This window comes from Lagenorhynchus albirostris, chromosome 13 (assembly GCF_949774975.1).
Source record: "Lagenorhynchus albirostris chromosome 13, mLagAlb1.1, whole genome shotgun sequence".
In the NCBI taxonomy this organism is placed as follows: Eukaryota; Metazoa; Chordata; class Mammalia; order Artiodactyla; family Delphinidae; genus Lagenorhynchus; species Lagenorhynchus albirostris.
Genome location: NC_083107.1, coordinates 15,253,770 through 15,271,355, shown reverse-complemented (window position 1 = coordinate 15,271,355; position 17,586 = coordinate 15,253,770). Strand labels below are relative to the sequence as shown.

The window sequence follows — 17,586 nt, the reverse complement described above, 5'->3', positions numbered from 1 at the left end:
TTATATATTCTGGATACAAATCCCTTATCAGATATATGATTTGCAAAACTTTTCTCCCATTTTATGGGTCTTTGCACTTTCATGATCGTGTCCTTTGAAGCATAAAATTCTTAATTTTGATGATGTCTGTTTTGTCCATTTTTTTCTTTTGCTGCTTGTGTTTTTGGTATAAAAATCTATTGCTTCATCTCAGGTCACAAAAATTTACCCCTATATTTTCTTCTAATAGTTCTATAGTTTTAACTCTTACATTTAGTTCTTCAATCCATCTCAAGTTAACTTTTGCTGATGGCGTGAGGTATGGGTTCACCTTCATCCTTTTGCTTGTGGCTGTCCAGTTGTCCCAGCACCATTTGTTGCAAAGACTATTCTTTCCACCTTGAATTGTCCTGACACCCTTGTCAGCAATTGCCTGTAAATATGAGGATTTCTGCACTTTCAATTTTTTTCTGTTGATCTATATCTATCCTTATGCCAGTACCACACTATCTTGAGTACTGTAGTTTAGTAGTAAATTTTGAAATTAGGAAGTGTGACTTCCCTGGGCCTCTTGAATTTCCACATGAATTTTAAGATCAGTTTGTCAATTTCTGCAAGGAAGCCAGTTGGGATTTTGATAGGGAATGCTTTAAATCTGTAGATCAATTTAGGAAATATTGCCATTTTAACAGCATTAACTTTTCTAGTCTATGAACATATAATCCTTTTCCATTTATTTAGGTGTTCTTCAATTTCTTTGAACAATGTTTTGTAGTTTTCAGAGTATACATTTTACATTTCTTTTGTCAAATTTACTCCCAAATATTTTATTCTTTTTGATACTATTATAAATGGAATTGTTTTCTTAAATTTCATTTTGGATTTTTCATTTTATATATGTAGAATATATATTTATTAGAGAGTATATATGTGTATTCTATACATATATGTGTATTCAATGCACATATATATTCTACAATACATATAAAGAATATATCTAAAGGATATATGTATAAATGTATATAAAGAGTGTGTATATATATATATATATATATACATATTCTATATAGCAATACAATTGACTTTTTTTCTTTAACATCTTTATTGGATATAATTGCTTTACAATGGTGTGTTAGTTTCTGCTTTATAACTAAGTAAATCAGTTATACATATACATATGTTACCATATCTCTTCCCTCTTGCATCTCCCTCCCTCCCACCCTCCCTATCCCACCCCTCTAGGTGGTCACAAACCACCTAGCTGATATCCCTGTGCTATGCGGCTGCTTCCCACTAGCTATCTATTTTACGTTTGGTAGTGTATATATGTCCATGCCACTCTCACACTTTGTCACAGCTTACCCTTCCCCCTCCCCATATCCTCAAGTCCATGCTCTAGTAGGTCTGTGTCTTTATTCCCGTCTTACCCCTAGGTACTTCATGACCTTTTTTTTTTTTTACTTAGACTCCATATATATGTGTTAGCATACGGTATTTGTATTTCTCTTTCTGACTTACTTTACTCTGTGTGACAGACTCTAGGTCCATCCACCTCACTACAAATAACTCAATTTTGTTTCTTTTTATGGCTGAGTAATATTCGATTGTATATATGTGCCACATCTTCTTTATCCATTCATCTGTTGATGGACACTTAGGTTGCTTCCATGTCCTGGCTATTGTAAATAGAGCTGCAATGAACATTTTGGTACATGACTCTTTTTGAATTATGGTTTTCTCAGGGTATATGCCCAGTAGTGGGATTGCTGGGTTGTATGGTAGTTCTAGTTGTAGTTTTTTAAGGAATCTCCATACTTTTCTCCATAGTGGCTGTATCAATTTACATTCCCACCGACAGTGCAAGAGTGTTCCCTTTTCTCCACACCCTCTCCAGCATTTATTGTTTCTAGATTTTTTGATGATGGCCATTCTGACCAGTGTGAGATGATATCTCATTGTAGTTTTGATTTGCATTTCTCTAATGATTAATGATGTTGAGCATTCTTTCATGCGTTTGTTGGCAATCTGTATATCTTCTTTGGAGAAATGTCTATTTAGGTCTTCTGTCCATTTTTGGATTGGGTTGTTTGTTTTTTTGTTATTGAGCTGCATGAGCTGCTTGTAAATTTTGGAGATTAATCCTTTGTCAGTTGCTTCATTTGCAAATATTTTTGCCCATTTTGAGGGTTCCCTGTTGTCTTGTTTATGGTTTCCTTTGCTGTGTAAAAGCTTTTAAGTTTCCTTAGGTCCCATTTGTTTATTTTTGTTTTATTTCCATTTCTCCAGGAGGTGGGTCAAAAAGGATCTTGCTGTGATTTTTGTCATAGAGCGTTCTGCCTATGTTTTCCTCTAAGAGTTTGATAGTTTCTGGCCTTACATTTAGGTCTTTAATCCATTTTGAGTTTATTTTTGTGTATGGTGTTAGGGAGTGTTCTAATTTCATACTTTTACATGTAGCTGTCCACTTTTCCCAGCACCAGTTATTGAAGAGGCTGCCTTTTTTCCACTGTATATTCTTGCCTCCTTTATCAAAGATAAGGTGACCATATGTGTGTGGGCTTATCTCTGGGCTTTCTATCCTGTTCCATTGATCTATATTTCTGTTTTTGTGCCAGTACCATACTGTCTTGATTACTGTAGCTTTGTAGTATAGTCTGAAGTCAGGGATCTAAATGATATATGTATAAATGTATATAAATAGTGTATATATATATATATGTATACATATTCTATATAGCAATATAATTGACTTTTGTATATTGAGCCTGTTTCCTGAAACCTTGCAGAATTTATTATTGACTCTAGTAGCTTGATTGTTTTGTATGTGCTTGTGTTTCAATTAATTAATTAATTAATTTAATTTTTATTGAGGTATAGTTGATGTATAATATATATTTCAGGTGTACAACATAGTGAATTTTTAAAGATTATATTCCCTTTGTACTTATTATAAAATATTGAAATAATGCTAATGCTTATCACTTTCAATGGGCACTCTTGATATACCAGCCTAAGAATGAACCACCTAACCCAGATTCCATCGGAAATTTGCAAACAGCAGAAATAATGATGGGATAAATAAACAAAACACCTTCAGTCTCTCTTACATTCACAATGGCTTTCACGTTTGTCCTTTATGCTGACAGCCAGATATTTAGGTTAGGCCAAAGTAATTTCTTAGATTATACATATTTTTTCTTCCTCCAAATTCCCACTGTCAAACTCTAACTTTTTGGCAGACCATCAATACCAGTTTTGCTGTCCACCTGGATCCTAGCTATGTATCCCTTTACTAATAGAACTTATATTTTTTGGCTCAAGGACTTTTTCTCCAGAGTACACTGGACTTTCTTGCTTTCACTGCCACATTTCAATTACAGACTCATTCCTACTCATGTACTCATGTTAATTTATTTAGTATCTTATCTCAATTCGGAGACATAGCCTCTAAACTTCTGCTTCTTTTTTTTAAAATTAAGTATAGTTGATTTACAATATTATATTTTTGCTTCATTTTTATCATGAAAATTTCTCCATGAGATGAATCTTAAGGGCTATATGACTTCCTAGGTGTTTTGTCACATAAATCTCTTCATTGAGGGCTCTACTAATTTTAACTTCCCCTTATTTGTACTTAAAAAAAATAATTAAAGCACTATTTCATGTTGATCTGAATGACTATTGGTTGTCCTGTTTTGGAAACTCCTAGAAAAGAGTCCAAGAGTGTGCTATATATAACACTTAAACCAGTGTCACATATAAATAAATTTAAGTTAACTTTTAAAAAATATAATGTTATTGCTCCTCCTTTGATTAGATTAGAAGTGAGGGTGAATGACCTAGAACCAATCTTGGAACATGTGCCTTCAAAGCCACCACCCTAAAACCCTAATTTATGATGATGGCATAGAGGAAGATTAAATTATATTATGTGACATTATTCCACAAATACTTCCACTCATTCTGCCAGCCCACATTGCAAGGTAGATTCTTAATAGTGACTGTTACCCACTGAAATTTTAAAGTTAAAATTTGTCTTTGTTCTGTATCATAACCTCTTAGATCAATAGATGGGCCCATCCATTATCCATTATCATTATCATGGTGACTGGACATTGTAAAGTCCTAAGGTAACACTAAGAATCTTTTAATAGCTATTAGCCAAACCTAGTGAAATTTAAGGTATTTCCCCATCCTCTGTTACTTGCCCTCAATTTCACAGTTAAAAGACATGTATTCAAAATGAAAAGAAAGGACTTCAGACAAATTAAATCTGATAATTCAAAGAATACTTTCAGAACGAAATTTCAGAAGTGTTCCTTTTCAATGTACGCACTTCGTAGCTGTAGCTGAAATTAACATATAGAGCTATTTATTTTCCTTAATTACCATTCTTGCTTTCCCAATATTTTTATACTTCTAAAAGGCAAAGGTTTTGTTTTTTTTACTAAATAATGATAAATTTCTATTTTCATTTAGTATTTGCGACCAGCTCTCCTTAAAATAAATGAATTGTGTTATCAATTGAGTTTTATGGGACTTTGTTATATTGAAAAATATCACACTTACACCCTGCAAGAATTTAAAGTTGCACAAGCCGTATGGCTAGAGGAGGTGAGGAACTTTGTCTACAAGTTTCAAGAATTTTTTTTTCCCTATTACTGATACTTTGGTACCACTAATGATACATATTTATCAACGTCTAGGTGACAGGGCGCCTAGAAGAATTTCGAAACGAGGCCAAAGAAGTGGTCAGAAAGGCTTGTCGAGTTGCTCTGTGTGCTGCAGGATTTATGCCTGATGACTGTGCATATGAACTTATTGAGGGTATGAAAGGGAAAGAACTCCAACAGATCAGAAGTGGTGGCTTTCCGAAATGTTAACTCGTTTTCATTCCACTTTTCTATTTTAAATAAGGACCCTATTTTTCAATTCTTCCAATCTTTGCTTGATAGATTATAAATTCAATGTATATTGAGGAAGGGGATAAAACAGTAAGTACCACAACTTCCTTGCATTACCCTTGCTTGTGTATAGTATTTCTAAACTGGTTACAGGACCTTTATTTCACAAGCATTTTATAGTGGACTCAGGGCCTCTCTGCTTAAACGTACGTCCAACCTACTAGTACAGACAATAGGTTTGTTAAAATTAAGGGACTGGATGGATCTCAGAACTGGCCCCAGCTGGTAGGGACTCTAAAGGATAATTTTATGCAGGCAGAAAAGGAGGGTAAATGTGTTCCTGGAAAGAGGTGGCACGGGACAGAAATCAGATCTTGTTAAAGAAGATGTTAGTAAGCTGTCTAGAGGCTTTTGTTAAGTTGAAATCCTTTGATGTGGAATTTGTTTGGATAACTGGACTGTTTTCTGGAGTCTGAAATAGCTCATGAACCAAAGCATTTTGTCATTTTTGAATTTTACTTGTCTCTTAATCCATATTGAAAGAAATGGAGTTTTTACACAAGAATTCTTGTCTTTGTGTCTTCTGTTGTTCTTAGGTCACTGTAAAATGCCAGAAAGCGGAAGTCTCGTTGAGTTGCCTACCTCTGGAGACTCCAAGAAAATGACATACACAGAGCAGGCCAGCAAAAGGCATCACTGCATGAGGCTAACATGGTAAATTGTTATTCTTTCTTTCAAGAAAAACTAGAGCATCCATCCTTCTCAAGTTTCATTAAAGTTAAAGCCATCATCACAGGATTCACTAGTGATAAGGGATTTGGAGGACACAGTAACCTGAACGCAGGCTCCAGAAGCCTGCCCTTCCAGCTGCCACCTAGCAAAGCAGCCAGAGAAGGTGGAGGGCATGTCCAAGGCCAAGAGCTCCTCTTTGATCACTAAGGCTTTGTTTCCCTCTAGCCCAGCCAGGAGCCCTGGGCAGGCTGTAGTAAGGAGAAGTCAGGCACACAGAGATTTGTGGGCCTCCTGGAGTAGATCTGGAGGGTCAGCTCCACCTGTCTGGTCCCTAAAGAGCTACAGGCAGCTGCGTGGCCACACAAAGTTCCACCCTCTTCCTAAGGCAGGTTGCCACAGAGAGACCAGGGAAGAAAGTCCATCTTCCAGGATCTCACCAGGACCTTCCACCTGCATTCTAAAACCTCATCACTGCAACTAACTCTTGCAAACAAAATCACCAAATATTATCTGAAGAATTGTATGTGGCACTAGAAAACACTGATGACTGTTACTCCGTGCTCACTAACTTGGTCCACATTTTACAACCATTTAATAAATCTTAATTGTGCCCCAGTTTATATGTGAGATAATCTGGTAGTAATGTCTGTATTGCAACAGAAGGCAGTGAAGCAGTCCTGAGGCCACTATCATAGGCTAGAGGCCCCTCAGGCTCCACTTAAGCAGCATAAAAAGTTATTTCAAATGCCTTGCTGACTCAGTTTACATTCTAAGCCCTCAAGTAGGGAAACATTAAATTTTCATCTTTGGGTTAGCAATTGCTGTCAAACAACATTTATTCAATAGCAAAGATTTTATTACCATTAGAATGTAAGTCACAGACATATGTTTACTGATTTCTTCTTTAAAGCATCTTTAAAAAAAATCTTATGGCCCCTAATGAGCTATGTTCTTTTTTCATAACTATATTGCTCATTAAATATCCTACTGAATGGTTAGAATGCCTAGCTAAATTGATGCTATATATTTGAGTATATTTGTGTTTTAAAGTGAAGAGTGTCTAAGAACAACTGTTCTGGACAATTAATCTCTGATATTGTAATATAAATGGAAAGTCAAAGAGAAATTATGATATTTAAAATTTTAAATATTTGCATTAGAGTCACTTTCAAAAATAGGTAGTAAGTATAGAAAATTGAAGCAGTATTGTTTTTCTTTTTTTTATATTTCAATACTTTAATCTACAGTTACAGTATTTCACTTTTGTCAATTATTTGTTCCAATAATGTCCTTTAAGACATTTTGTTTTCTCTCCAAGAAATGATACAGTTCAAGATCATGTAGCTGTCATGTCTCTAATCTCCTTAACCTATGCTTTTTAGCTTTTCTTTGTCTTTCATGGTAGTGAGATTTTTGAAGAATACAGGCCAGTTGTTTTTTCAGATGTTCCTCAATTTGGATTTACCTACTAAAAACAGTTAGGATTTGTTTGCTGTTTTTCCCCCTAGACAGAGAGCATATAGTGAAAGTACTTGGATTACTCTCTGCCCTGCTCAGTTTGGTTATGTTGCACATTTGAAATACAGTTAATTGGATTGATTTGGTTTGTTTGCATTTACTTTAATGTTGTTTTCCCCCATCCTTGTTGGTTTACTTTTATTTTACTGAATATGTAGAATATCAGGATGACTTCAAAACTCAAAACTATACCAAAAGGCATTACTCAGAGATGTGTTCAGTCCCCTCTCTTTATATCCAGCTCTAGGCAACCAAGATCTGATTTCCTTCCCTATAGTTTTTGCCTTTTCCAAAATGTCATATGAACAGATCTATATAATACATAGTCTCTTGTGTCTTTTACTTAGCATGCTTTCGAGATTCATCCATATTCCGTATCAGGAGTTCATCCTTTATTAGGTATTAATTTCTTTGTTTCTTGCCATAACTTGGTAGATGCTGTTGTCCTCATTTTACAGATGACAAAACGATGCACAGATTAGTTAAATAAGCCCAGGTTCGTACAGGGAGAGTAGAGCCTGGATTTGAACTCTGGCAGTTTGATTTTTTTTTTTTAATTTTGAGATAATCATAGATTTGCAAGAAATTGCAAAAAACGAAGTGAAGAGAGGTCCTGTGTACTCTTCACTTAGTTTCCCTCAGTGGTTACACCTTACATAACTATAAATATAATATAAAAACCAGAAAATTGACATTGTATGGTGTACAGTGTATCATGTTATCACATGTGTAGATTTGTGTAACTACCACCACAATCAAGATACAAAACTATTCTATCACTGTAAATATTTCCCGCATGCTACCCCTTTATAGTCATACTCACTCCTTCCCCCACCACCATCTCTAATCTTTTTTTTTAACATCTTTATTGGAGTATAATTGCTTTATAATTGTGTGCTAGTTTCCGCTGTATAACAAAGTGAATCAGCTATACGTATACATATATTCCCATATCTCCTCCCTCTTGCGTCTCCCTCCCATCCTCCCTAACCCACCCCTCTAGGTGGACACAAAGCACCAAGCTGATCGCCCTGTGCTATGCGGCTGCTTCCCACTAGCTATCTATTTTATGTTTGGTAGTGTGTATATGTCCATGCCCCTCTCTCACTTCGTCCCAGCTTACCCTTCCCCCTCCCCGTGTCCTCAAGTCCATTCTCTACGTCTGTGTCTTTATTCCTGTTCTGCCTCTAGGTTCTTCAGAACCTTTTGTTTGTTTTTTTGTTAGATTCTGTATATATGTGTTAGCATATGGTATTTGTTTTTCTCTTTCTGACTTACTTCACTTTGTATGGCAGACTCGAGGTCCATCCACCTCACTACAAATAACTCAAGTTCGTTTCTTTTTATGGCTGAGTAATATTCCATTGTATATATATGCCATATCTTCTTTATCCATTTGTCTGTCAATGGACATTTAGGTTGCTTTCATGTCCTGGCTATTGTGCTGCAATGAAAATTGTGGTACATGACTCTTTTTGAATTGTGGTTTTCTCCGGGTATATGCCCAGTAGTGGGATTGCTGGGTCATATGGTAGTTCTATTTGTAGTTTTTTAAGGAACCTCCATACTGTTCTCCATAGTGGCTGTATCAATTTACATTCCCACCAACAGTGCAAGAGGGTTCCCTTTTCTCCACACCCTCTCCAGCATTTATTGTTTGTAGACTTTTTGATGATGGCCATTCTGACTGGTGTGAGGTGATACCTCATTGTAGTTCTGATTTTCATTTCTCTAATGATTAATCATGTTGAGCATTCTTTCATGAGTTTGTTGGCAATCTGTATATCCTCTTTGGAGAAATGTCTATTTAGGTCTTCTGCCCATTTTTGGATTGGGTTTTTTTTTTTTTTTGATATTGAGCTGCTTGTATATTTTGGAGATTAATCCTTTGTCAGTTGCTTCATTTGCAAATATTTTCTCCCATTCTGAGGGTAGTATTTTTTTTTCTTTTCAAGCTTTATTCGTCTAAATGACTATCTAATTGAGAACACAATGCATGTCGTAACAGTAAATTCTACTAGCTACCTTTTGGATTATCTCACTGATAAGTTAAAACAGACACCTTCAGCAGATGTCATTCAGAAATGGATTACAGAAGAGAAGCCTGAAGTCGCTGATAAAAAGGTATATTCAGACACAATTAAGAAAATTCATTGGTCAACATTTATTGAGGAGTCCTTACTATGCACTGTGAATTATGCTATTTTCTGTGTACTGGAAAAATAGGAGAAATGCTTAGAGAATTTCACAGTATAATCAGAATCTACCATACACACATGAAATGACAGAATGAAAATCAGCATATCAGCAAGTATCTAATAGCAGAGAAAGCATCCATTGTGCTGAATATTACAGTCTCTCTCACAGGCACTTGCTAAAGGTTCCTCATGTGTTCACTCAATAAATATTCCTTAAGTATCTACTATGTACCAATCCCTATGCTGGGTATTGGGTACATGGTGATGAAAAGCATAGATAGAATACTTGCCCCCAAGAAGCTTACAGTTCAGGGGTCATCGTGAGCATGAACTGGCAGAGAGAAGCAGGGAAGGTGGTATAAATCAAAGATAAACAATGGTTTAGAGGCGAGGAGGAGCAAATCATGGGAGCAAACCTTTGTGCTTTCAGTGAAAAACCTCTTAGGAGGATGTTGGTCTTAGAAACACAGAGTAATGTGAGACATTTGAGATTAAATGCACAAATCTGTGCATTCTAACATAGCTTATCTGATAGCCCAATAAGCTTTTCCCCAGCTCCATCCATGACAGATACCTAAACACATAGCAAAACATGCATATCTGGTTTCATCAAGCTTCCTACCTTCATATCTCTGCATCCCCCCAGGAGGCCCAATATGCAGTTTCAAGGCCTGTCACTCTTTGCCATAGTTTTCCTTTTCTCCAAAAGTTGAATTTTAGCTGCATACTCCTTTTCATTACTTTCTCTCCTTCCCTATTCTCAATTCCTTTTTTTCCTCAATACTACCACATTTTGAAAGTAACATTTATCTTTCTAATTATAAAAGTAATATATGCTAAGTGCAGAAAATTTGGAAAACACAGAAGTATACAAAGAAAAGCATCCTCTGCTATACCAAGTTAACTATTTCCAAGGGGGAAAGAAAGGAATCATACTTTACTTACTGCTTTATCACCTACTTTTTCCACTTAGCAATGTATTATGAAAAATCTCCCTAATCAGTATGTATTTGTTCCATATAACATTCTCACATAGAAATGTATTATACATCTTGTAAATAATTTTCTATTATTGATCACTTTCTCACTAGTCCAAATAATGCTGCAAAGAATATCTTTGTCTATACATTTTTCATACATCTCTGATTCTTCCCCTTAGAAGAAATTCCTAGATGTGGAATTGTTGGATCAGAAATATGCTCACTTGTTAAGGCTTTTGAAACTGATGCATAACTTTCTAGAACGTTTTGTGTCATTTTACAGTCTTCCTAGCAATGTTCGAGAAGGAGCCTTTGGCCATATGCACACTAGATATTATCATTCATTTCAGTCTTTGTCCATCTGATGGATGTAAAGTAATATGTCACTACTTTTATATGTTATATTCCTTTAACTGCCACCACAGTACGGGGATAAGAGTATAGGTCTCATGATGAGAAAGACCTGGGTGTCAGTTCTGATCTGCCACTTACAAACCAGTGTGTCCTTAATGAAATGTCTTACCTTCTCCAGATCGTAGTTTTCTCATGGGAATAAAAATGACGCCTGCTACATATGATTGGTGTGGGATTTACATGAATAGTTAGCACTGCCTGGCACACAGTAAATACTCAATAAATGTTACTGAATAAACTATTAATATCTTGAGGAAGAGAAGGAGGAGGATGTTGATTGATATTTCCTTTAGAAAATGTCAGATTACGCCCTTTGCCCATTTTTCTATTTAAATATCTTTCTATTTAATATCAATTATGATGTTATTAGTATATATTTCTATTGACTATATCAAGTATATTTCTATTTAAATATAACCAACCTTCTATCTGCATTACTATATACATTACTGATATATTTTTCCAGTTTGTTGTTTGCCTTTCCACCTTGTTGATAGTGTTTTTACAAGGAGAGAAGTTTTACACTGCCATGTAGTCTTTCCATATTTGCCTTTATTTTTTAATTTCTATGGTAGTATTCTTTGAAAGACATGCCAACATTATAACATCAGCTAATTGTGTAAGCTTAAGTTTATGTGCCTTCTGTAATACAGAGGTTTTTTAAATTTTAGACCTTGGTACTTATATCTTTATAACACTGCAGAAGTGCTCATTTCAGGGGGCCCCCGTGTTGGAGAAGCAGGAAGAAGATGAATCTCTCATTCCCATGTTTGTCACAGAACTGATTTTGACAGTCCAGTCACTGCTCTTTGAGCCTCCTTTGGAAGATTTTCTGGTATGTGTTTCCTCCTATAACATCCGTGTATAAATACCTTTCTGGAAAATGAAGCAACTGTTCTACTGTCACATGGTTGGCAGGGTTGCTATTGTCCCTTCTCCAAAATGATCGTAAGGAAAAGACAAAGCATTGTTCTGCACACAGCATGGCATCTACCTAAAAGGTATCTGAAAGTTTAGCACATTTTCTTTAACTTGAGACAGACTAGGGGCTTGGTAGGGTACACCACCGAGAGAACAGAAGCTATACAAAATGTAAAATTGACTAGAGGCATCCCTCCAAGAAATCACTGTGTTGTAAGTACCATTTTTGAAATCTTTTCAAGTATGTTGCATCTGAGCGTTGTTTCGGTATCGACTGCTGTGCCGCAAATTACCACCTATTTGGCAGCTTAAAGCAACAGCCATTTATTACTTCAGTCTCGCGGGTCAGGGATCTGGGCACTGCTTAGCTTCTTCTCCGCTTCAGGGCCTCTCCATGCAGGCTGCCCTTCGGGGATTGTCTGGGCTGAGGTCTCCTTAGAGGCTTGAATGGAGAAGGATCCACTTACAAGTTCCCTCAGGTGGTTGAAAAAAATTCATCTCTAAGCAGCTATGGGATTGAAGTCCCTGGTTTCTTGAGGGAAGTCCAGTGGGCACCACCCTTAGATCCTAGGAACCACCTATAGTTCCTATAGTTCATGTGGCGAACTCTATAAGCAATTTACAATATGGGCGTTTGATTCTTCAAGACCAGCTGGAGAATCTCCTTTGAGAAGGGCCCAATCCCTCTTTTAAGGGCTTTCACTTGATTCAGACAGGTCTACCCAGGATAATCACCTTTTGGACTAACTCAAAGTCAACCTAATTATATCTGCAAAGTCCCTTCAGCTTTCCCTGTAATATAACATAATCATGGCTGTGGCATCCCATTACATTCACAGATCCCCCCATACTCAAGAGGAGGGGATTACACAGGGCATGTAAACCAGGGAGAGGGGATCTTAGGAGCCATCTTAGGGTTCTGCCTTCCCCATTTGGGTACAGGCATAGATTAATAAATCAATCAGAGTCTATATTTTCTGCCCTTAGCTGTGTATTGATACAAAAGCACTAGTAGTCAGGATGTCTAGATTCTAGTCTTGACTCAGAATCTCTAGATTCTAGTCTTGACTTTACTCCTATGGGGAAACCACTTACCTCTCTGGGGTTCAGTTTATGCGTCTGTGAGATGAGGAGGCAGATGAGTTTTAAGGTTGCTTCCTCTTCCAGCAGTCTATGACCCCGTAATTTATCAGATCATCAGGCTATTTTAGGTTATTTACAAGGACAAGCAGACTGCTGAGTTCCCTGTGGTTGGACCTTCATTCAGGAGCTCCCACTCAGAGAGGCACTGGGCTCTCATGTCCCTTCTGGGCCAGAAGGCTCTTGGCCTTCACGTGGAAGGCAAAGGTTTCTGTGCAGCAGATGATGCAAGAAAGCTCTCTCCAGCAAGCAGCTGGTTATTCTCCTTAAGCTCCAAGTGACAAGCCTTGAAAACCTTAACATTCTCTGTATTTCCTGTTGTAGGGTCCAACTCCCCACAGGGGTGTTTTTAATTCCTACCCATGAAGTCATAGGCCAAGCATGTTCATGTGTTCACACCACACATAAGATTTTGCTTCATGTAATCCCAAATTAGCCAAGGGCAGTATAAACTGCCATGAGTGGATCACTCATGAATTTTCTATTTTTTCTTGCTCTGATTTTGGTCATTAGTCTTAACATTTCAAACACACATACACACATACAGCTTCGTCTAAAGGAAAATTATATACCTAAATCTTGACATCTGACATTGTTTTTTCTTGGGTTAACTATGGTTTCCTAATACTTGATCCAACATACATTTTCCAGTTCTTTTCTTTCCTATTGTGTTTGACAGACCTCCCGTGGCATATGACTCTATTTACTGCTCCCGCCTCTGGAAACAGACTCCCCCTTGGTTTAATTTCTCATGGTTTTACTCCTGTGCCAACATTTTTTCCTTTTCAGTACCCTACCTCGGAGTCACTTTTTTTGTCTGACCTTTGACTGTTGCGATCCTGAAAGGCTCCCTCTTCTTCACATTTTATATGTTCCTCTGGGGGCTTGTGTCCGTGCCTGTTGTTCCAACTACCACTTCTAGAATGGTGACTTTAAATAAATATTTCCATCGTGTACTTTTCTTCTAGACTTCAGACTTGGAGCCATCTGGAAATCTCCACAATTAACTCCAACTCACCAAAATAAATTGAACTTATCAACTTCTTCCAAAACTTGCTCCTCCTTCCATATCTCCATTTCAATGAAAGGCAGTATCCGCATGCCCAAACCAGCAATCCAGGAGTCATCCTAGATCCTCCCTTACCTCTTTGAGATCAAGTCCTGTGTGTTGACCTTAATTGCACCTCCCCTTGATGGGAACCTCTTACCTGGCCTGCTGTGATAGTCTCTTCTGATAGTCTCTGTGATAGTCTCTGCCTGCCCCTCTTCTTTCTAATCCATTTTCTACATTGCTGACTGCAAGATTGTTTCATAGGCAAATCTGATCATGTCACTTAAAATTAAATTTCTTCATTGTCTATAGGATGCTCTGTGAGATGTTGATAGGCATTCTAGGAGAAAAGGGTTTGTGATATGCATTTGCACATTAACAAATATGGAAAATCCTGTTTTGTAGATCCAGAGGAAAATCCTGTTTAACCTAAGGTTTCTTCCCAAACTTATGTGACATTGGGACCCTTTTAACTCAGGGTAGTCCATGGTCACAATCTGGGGAATGCCAGACCACCGGCTAACACTGGAACCCAGCATCACTCACAGGGCCTTTCAAGAAGGGGCCGACTGCATCATGACTGCATTTTTCCACACTGACACTTATGCTCCAGCACCCAGACCTGCCAGCCCCCCTTGGGCCTCTCACATACAATGACTTACAAGGACTGTACTCCCATCTTGTATACTTGACAAGCTCCTGCTCGTCTTTTAAGACTCTTCTCAAGAAGTACCTTTATATCATTTAGTTATATATTATTATAAATTAATTCGTGCTCATGAAACTTGAAAAACATATAAAAAGATTATTAAAATCATCTGTAATACCATGTGTTGGAAATAGAAACAACCTTTTAACATTTTTATACTTTTTTTCCAATCTTGTTTTAGTACATACTGATATACCAACACACCTAACTTACCATGAGATTTTACACATACATTTTTAAAATGGGATGTTATACACCAGTTTCATCCTGCTCTTTTTTTTTAACTTAAGATTACATTATAAGCTTTTTCCCATGTCACTAATCAATCTTTGAAGAGATGCCTAATTTCCATTCATATAAATATACCATAACTTAACCATTCTATTTTTGAACACTAAGGTATTTTTTCTAATTAGTTTTTATTATAATTAATGCTTCAGTGACTGCACTTCCACGTGAATCATTGTTTACCTAACTAATTTTTTCTCTTAGGATTGATATCTAGGATGGAAATTACTGCTCAAAGAATATGAACTTTTAACCCACCTTTTGAACTTTCCCTGATTCTCTTAGGCATACTTTGGCCTTCCTTCCCTTATGACTTTTCTGTGTTTTGCTCATATTTCAAATGAATGTAATATATTTATCTTAATGTGTTGCAACTTTTTGCTTATCTACCTCTCTTTCAATTAGAATACATATTTCCTGAAGACAGGGGCTGTGTCTTCTGATTTGTCATATATTCAGAGTCAACGCAGTACCTGGCATTGTTGAATGAGTTATTCTTATTTATTTTAGCAGTTTAGAAAATTCAAAACTTTTTATAAATATAACCATGTGTGTGTTTACATTTATGTTTGTGCTTTTCTCTCCAACAGGATGGTATTTCAGGCGCAATTAACCATTTCCAAAACACTGTGTTATCAGTTCCTAATCTTGTGCCTGATTCATATTTTGATGCTTTTACCAGCCCTTACATTAACAACAAATTGGAAGAAAAAACTTGTGGATTTGGTCCAAGCTTATCAGCAGTGTTTGATGATGATAAGAATTTTCACACAATTATCTTTCAAATAAAGGTATACTTTCTTTTACTAAAACTATTTTTATAATATTTTTGATTTTTAAGAAACTGGGTAACATATTTTCTTCCTGTCTTATCTTTAGATTAAATGCTACTTAATCTCTAAATGCTAAAGTGATTTTTTTTAAGTCCTGGTAGATTAGAGCACTGATTATAAGAAAGAGACTTAAAAGTACAAGCTATTCAAGATGGTATCACTTTGGGGGGGGGAAATAAGGTTAAAAAGGAGGAAGAGACATTATCTGAACACTGGGTGGTACAGGGAAAATAGAGCAACTGGTGAAAATGTAAGGCCCTGCAAGACAAAAAGAACCAGAAAACCAGAATACACCCAACTCTTTCCCCACAACCAAAAACTAAAATAAAATAATCTGCACATTGCTCTACTGACAAAACAGAATGCCCTTGAATTATAAATTTTGTAAATCACTCAAATCCATGAGCTGAAGAAATTAAAATATATTAAATACCTGAGAAGGTACTATAAGGGGAAAATAGAAAGTGAAAATTAAAATATTCCTTCTCTTCCCTCCCATAAAACATGAAACAAAAGCTGCACTATAAACTAAAGTAAATAGCCTCAACATTAAATCAAAAAAATTCAAAATTTAAAATAAAAATGGAACTTTTTTTAAAAAGACAAAATATCTCAGAAATCAAGACTAAATTGCATCATGCCAGAGAGAATAACCTGAATGAAAATGTAATAATTAGTATAAAGACAGGAAAACAATCAAGAGAATGAAAATAAGCTAGAGATAGAAGTAAAAATGGTCAGAGAGAAAATAATTGAAATAGAAAACAGGCAAAGAAGAAATAACATACATATAATTGGAGTGTCTGAAGGAGAAAAACAAAACAAAGGGTAGAACAAACACATAACTATAGTCCAAGAAAAGAAAATGTGAATCTATATATTGAAAGGGCCCACAGAGTGCCTTGGAAAATTGACCTAGAAAAATCAACTCTGAGATACATCCTTTTAAAACTATTAGCTTTTAAAGCTAAAGAAAAATCCCTCCAGGTCTCACAGCACAATAAAAATAACTTACAAAAGTAAGAGAATTAGACTAGCATCAGGCTTCTCAAAAACAACGTATAAAGAAAGGCAATGATGGAACGGCATTTTTAATGAAACTCAAGAGCAGATAATGCGAATCAATAATTTTTATCTAACCAAGCTAGTCCTTCAAATATCAAGGCTATAGAAAAATAGTTTTAAAAAGGCAAGGGCCTAGGGTTTTTGGTGCTGATCAGGATTTTTTATGAAATTGGGATGAGTTTCATCCAACCAAGAGATAACTTGGCAAAAGGACTGATCTTCCTGTTTCTGGATCCACATGTAAGGAGCTTGGAAGTTGCCACTCTATTCTAACAAGTAAAAAGCTGAACACACTGACTGAACAGACTGCTATAGGATCTGTAATAGAGGGGAGGACACAGGGGAAACCACAGCCCTCAAGATTGTAGAGACAGAGAGATGAAGACGGGAGTCATGGCTTCTGAGAGCAGAGACTATGAGCAGAAGCCTCAGTGAGAACCAGTGCCAGACAGGAAAACCTGAACTGTAACTGATGAATTGCAGGAGGCTCAGTGTGAACAACTCTGAGAGTTAAAAATCTCCAGGGACCCAGTTATAGGGAACCCCCACATTATTATGAAATTTACCTGCAAGAACTCAACCAGATTCTCACAGTAAATATTAGAGAAAAATTCTCTCATGCTTCCAGCAGGGAGAGGGGAAAAGGAATAATTTGAAATATGTCAGAGCACCCTCTTCTCAACAAGGCCTACCCTCAGAGGAAACTAGTTAACCAGAACCTAATTTGCTAGTGTATTATTTGATCCTAACTTACCTGGGAGAGGGGAGATACACAACTCCAGCCCACTCTAGCCATCTGTCCCACCTAAGGAGAGAGAAAAAATAAGTGAGAAATATTTATGAAGTTCACAGTT

The 17,586-nt window shown here is 36.5% G+C and overlaps 1 protein-coding gene across 1 annotated transcript in view; it reads left to right on the top strand.

The window, feature by feature from the left end:
- The window catches only part of DNAH6 (dynein axonemal heavy chain 6), a 288,178-nt gene that overhangs the window by 48,174 nt on the left and 222,418 nt on the right, over window positions 1-17,586 (top strand). The window contains exons 5-10 of the mRNA XM_060170018.1: window positions 4,459-4,593; window positions 4,686-4,806; window positions 5,480-5,597; window positions 9,089-9,257; window positions 11,444-11,560; window positions 15,425-15,625. Coding sequence (XP_060026001.1) covers window positions 4,459-4,593; window positions 4,686-4,806; window positions 5,480-5,597; window positions 9,089-9,257; window positions 11,444-11,560; window positions 15,425-15,625 — 861 coding nt within the window. The remainder of the gene's footprint in view (window positions 1-4,458; window positions 4,594-4,685; window positions 4,807-5,479; window positions 5,598-9,088; window positions 9,258-11,443; window positions 11,561-15,424; window positions 15,626-17,586) is intronic.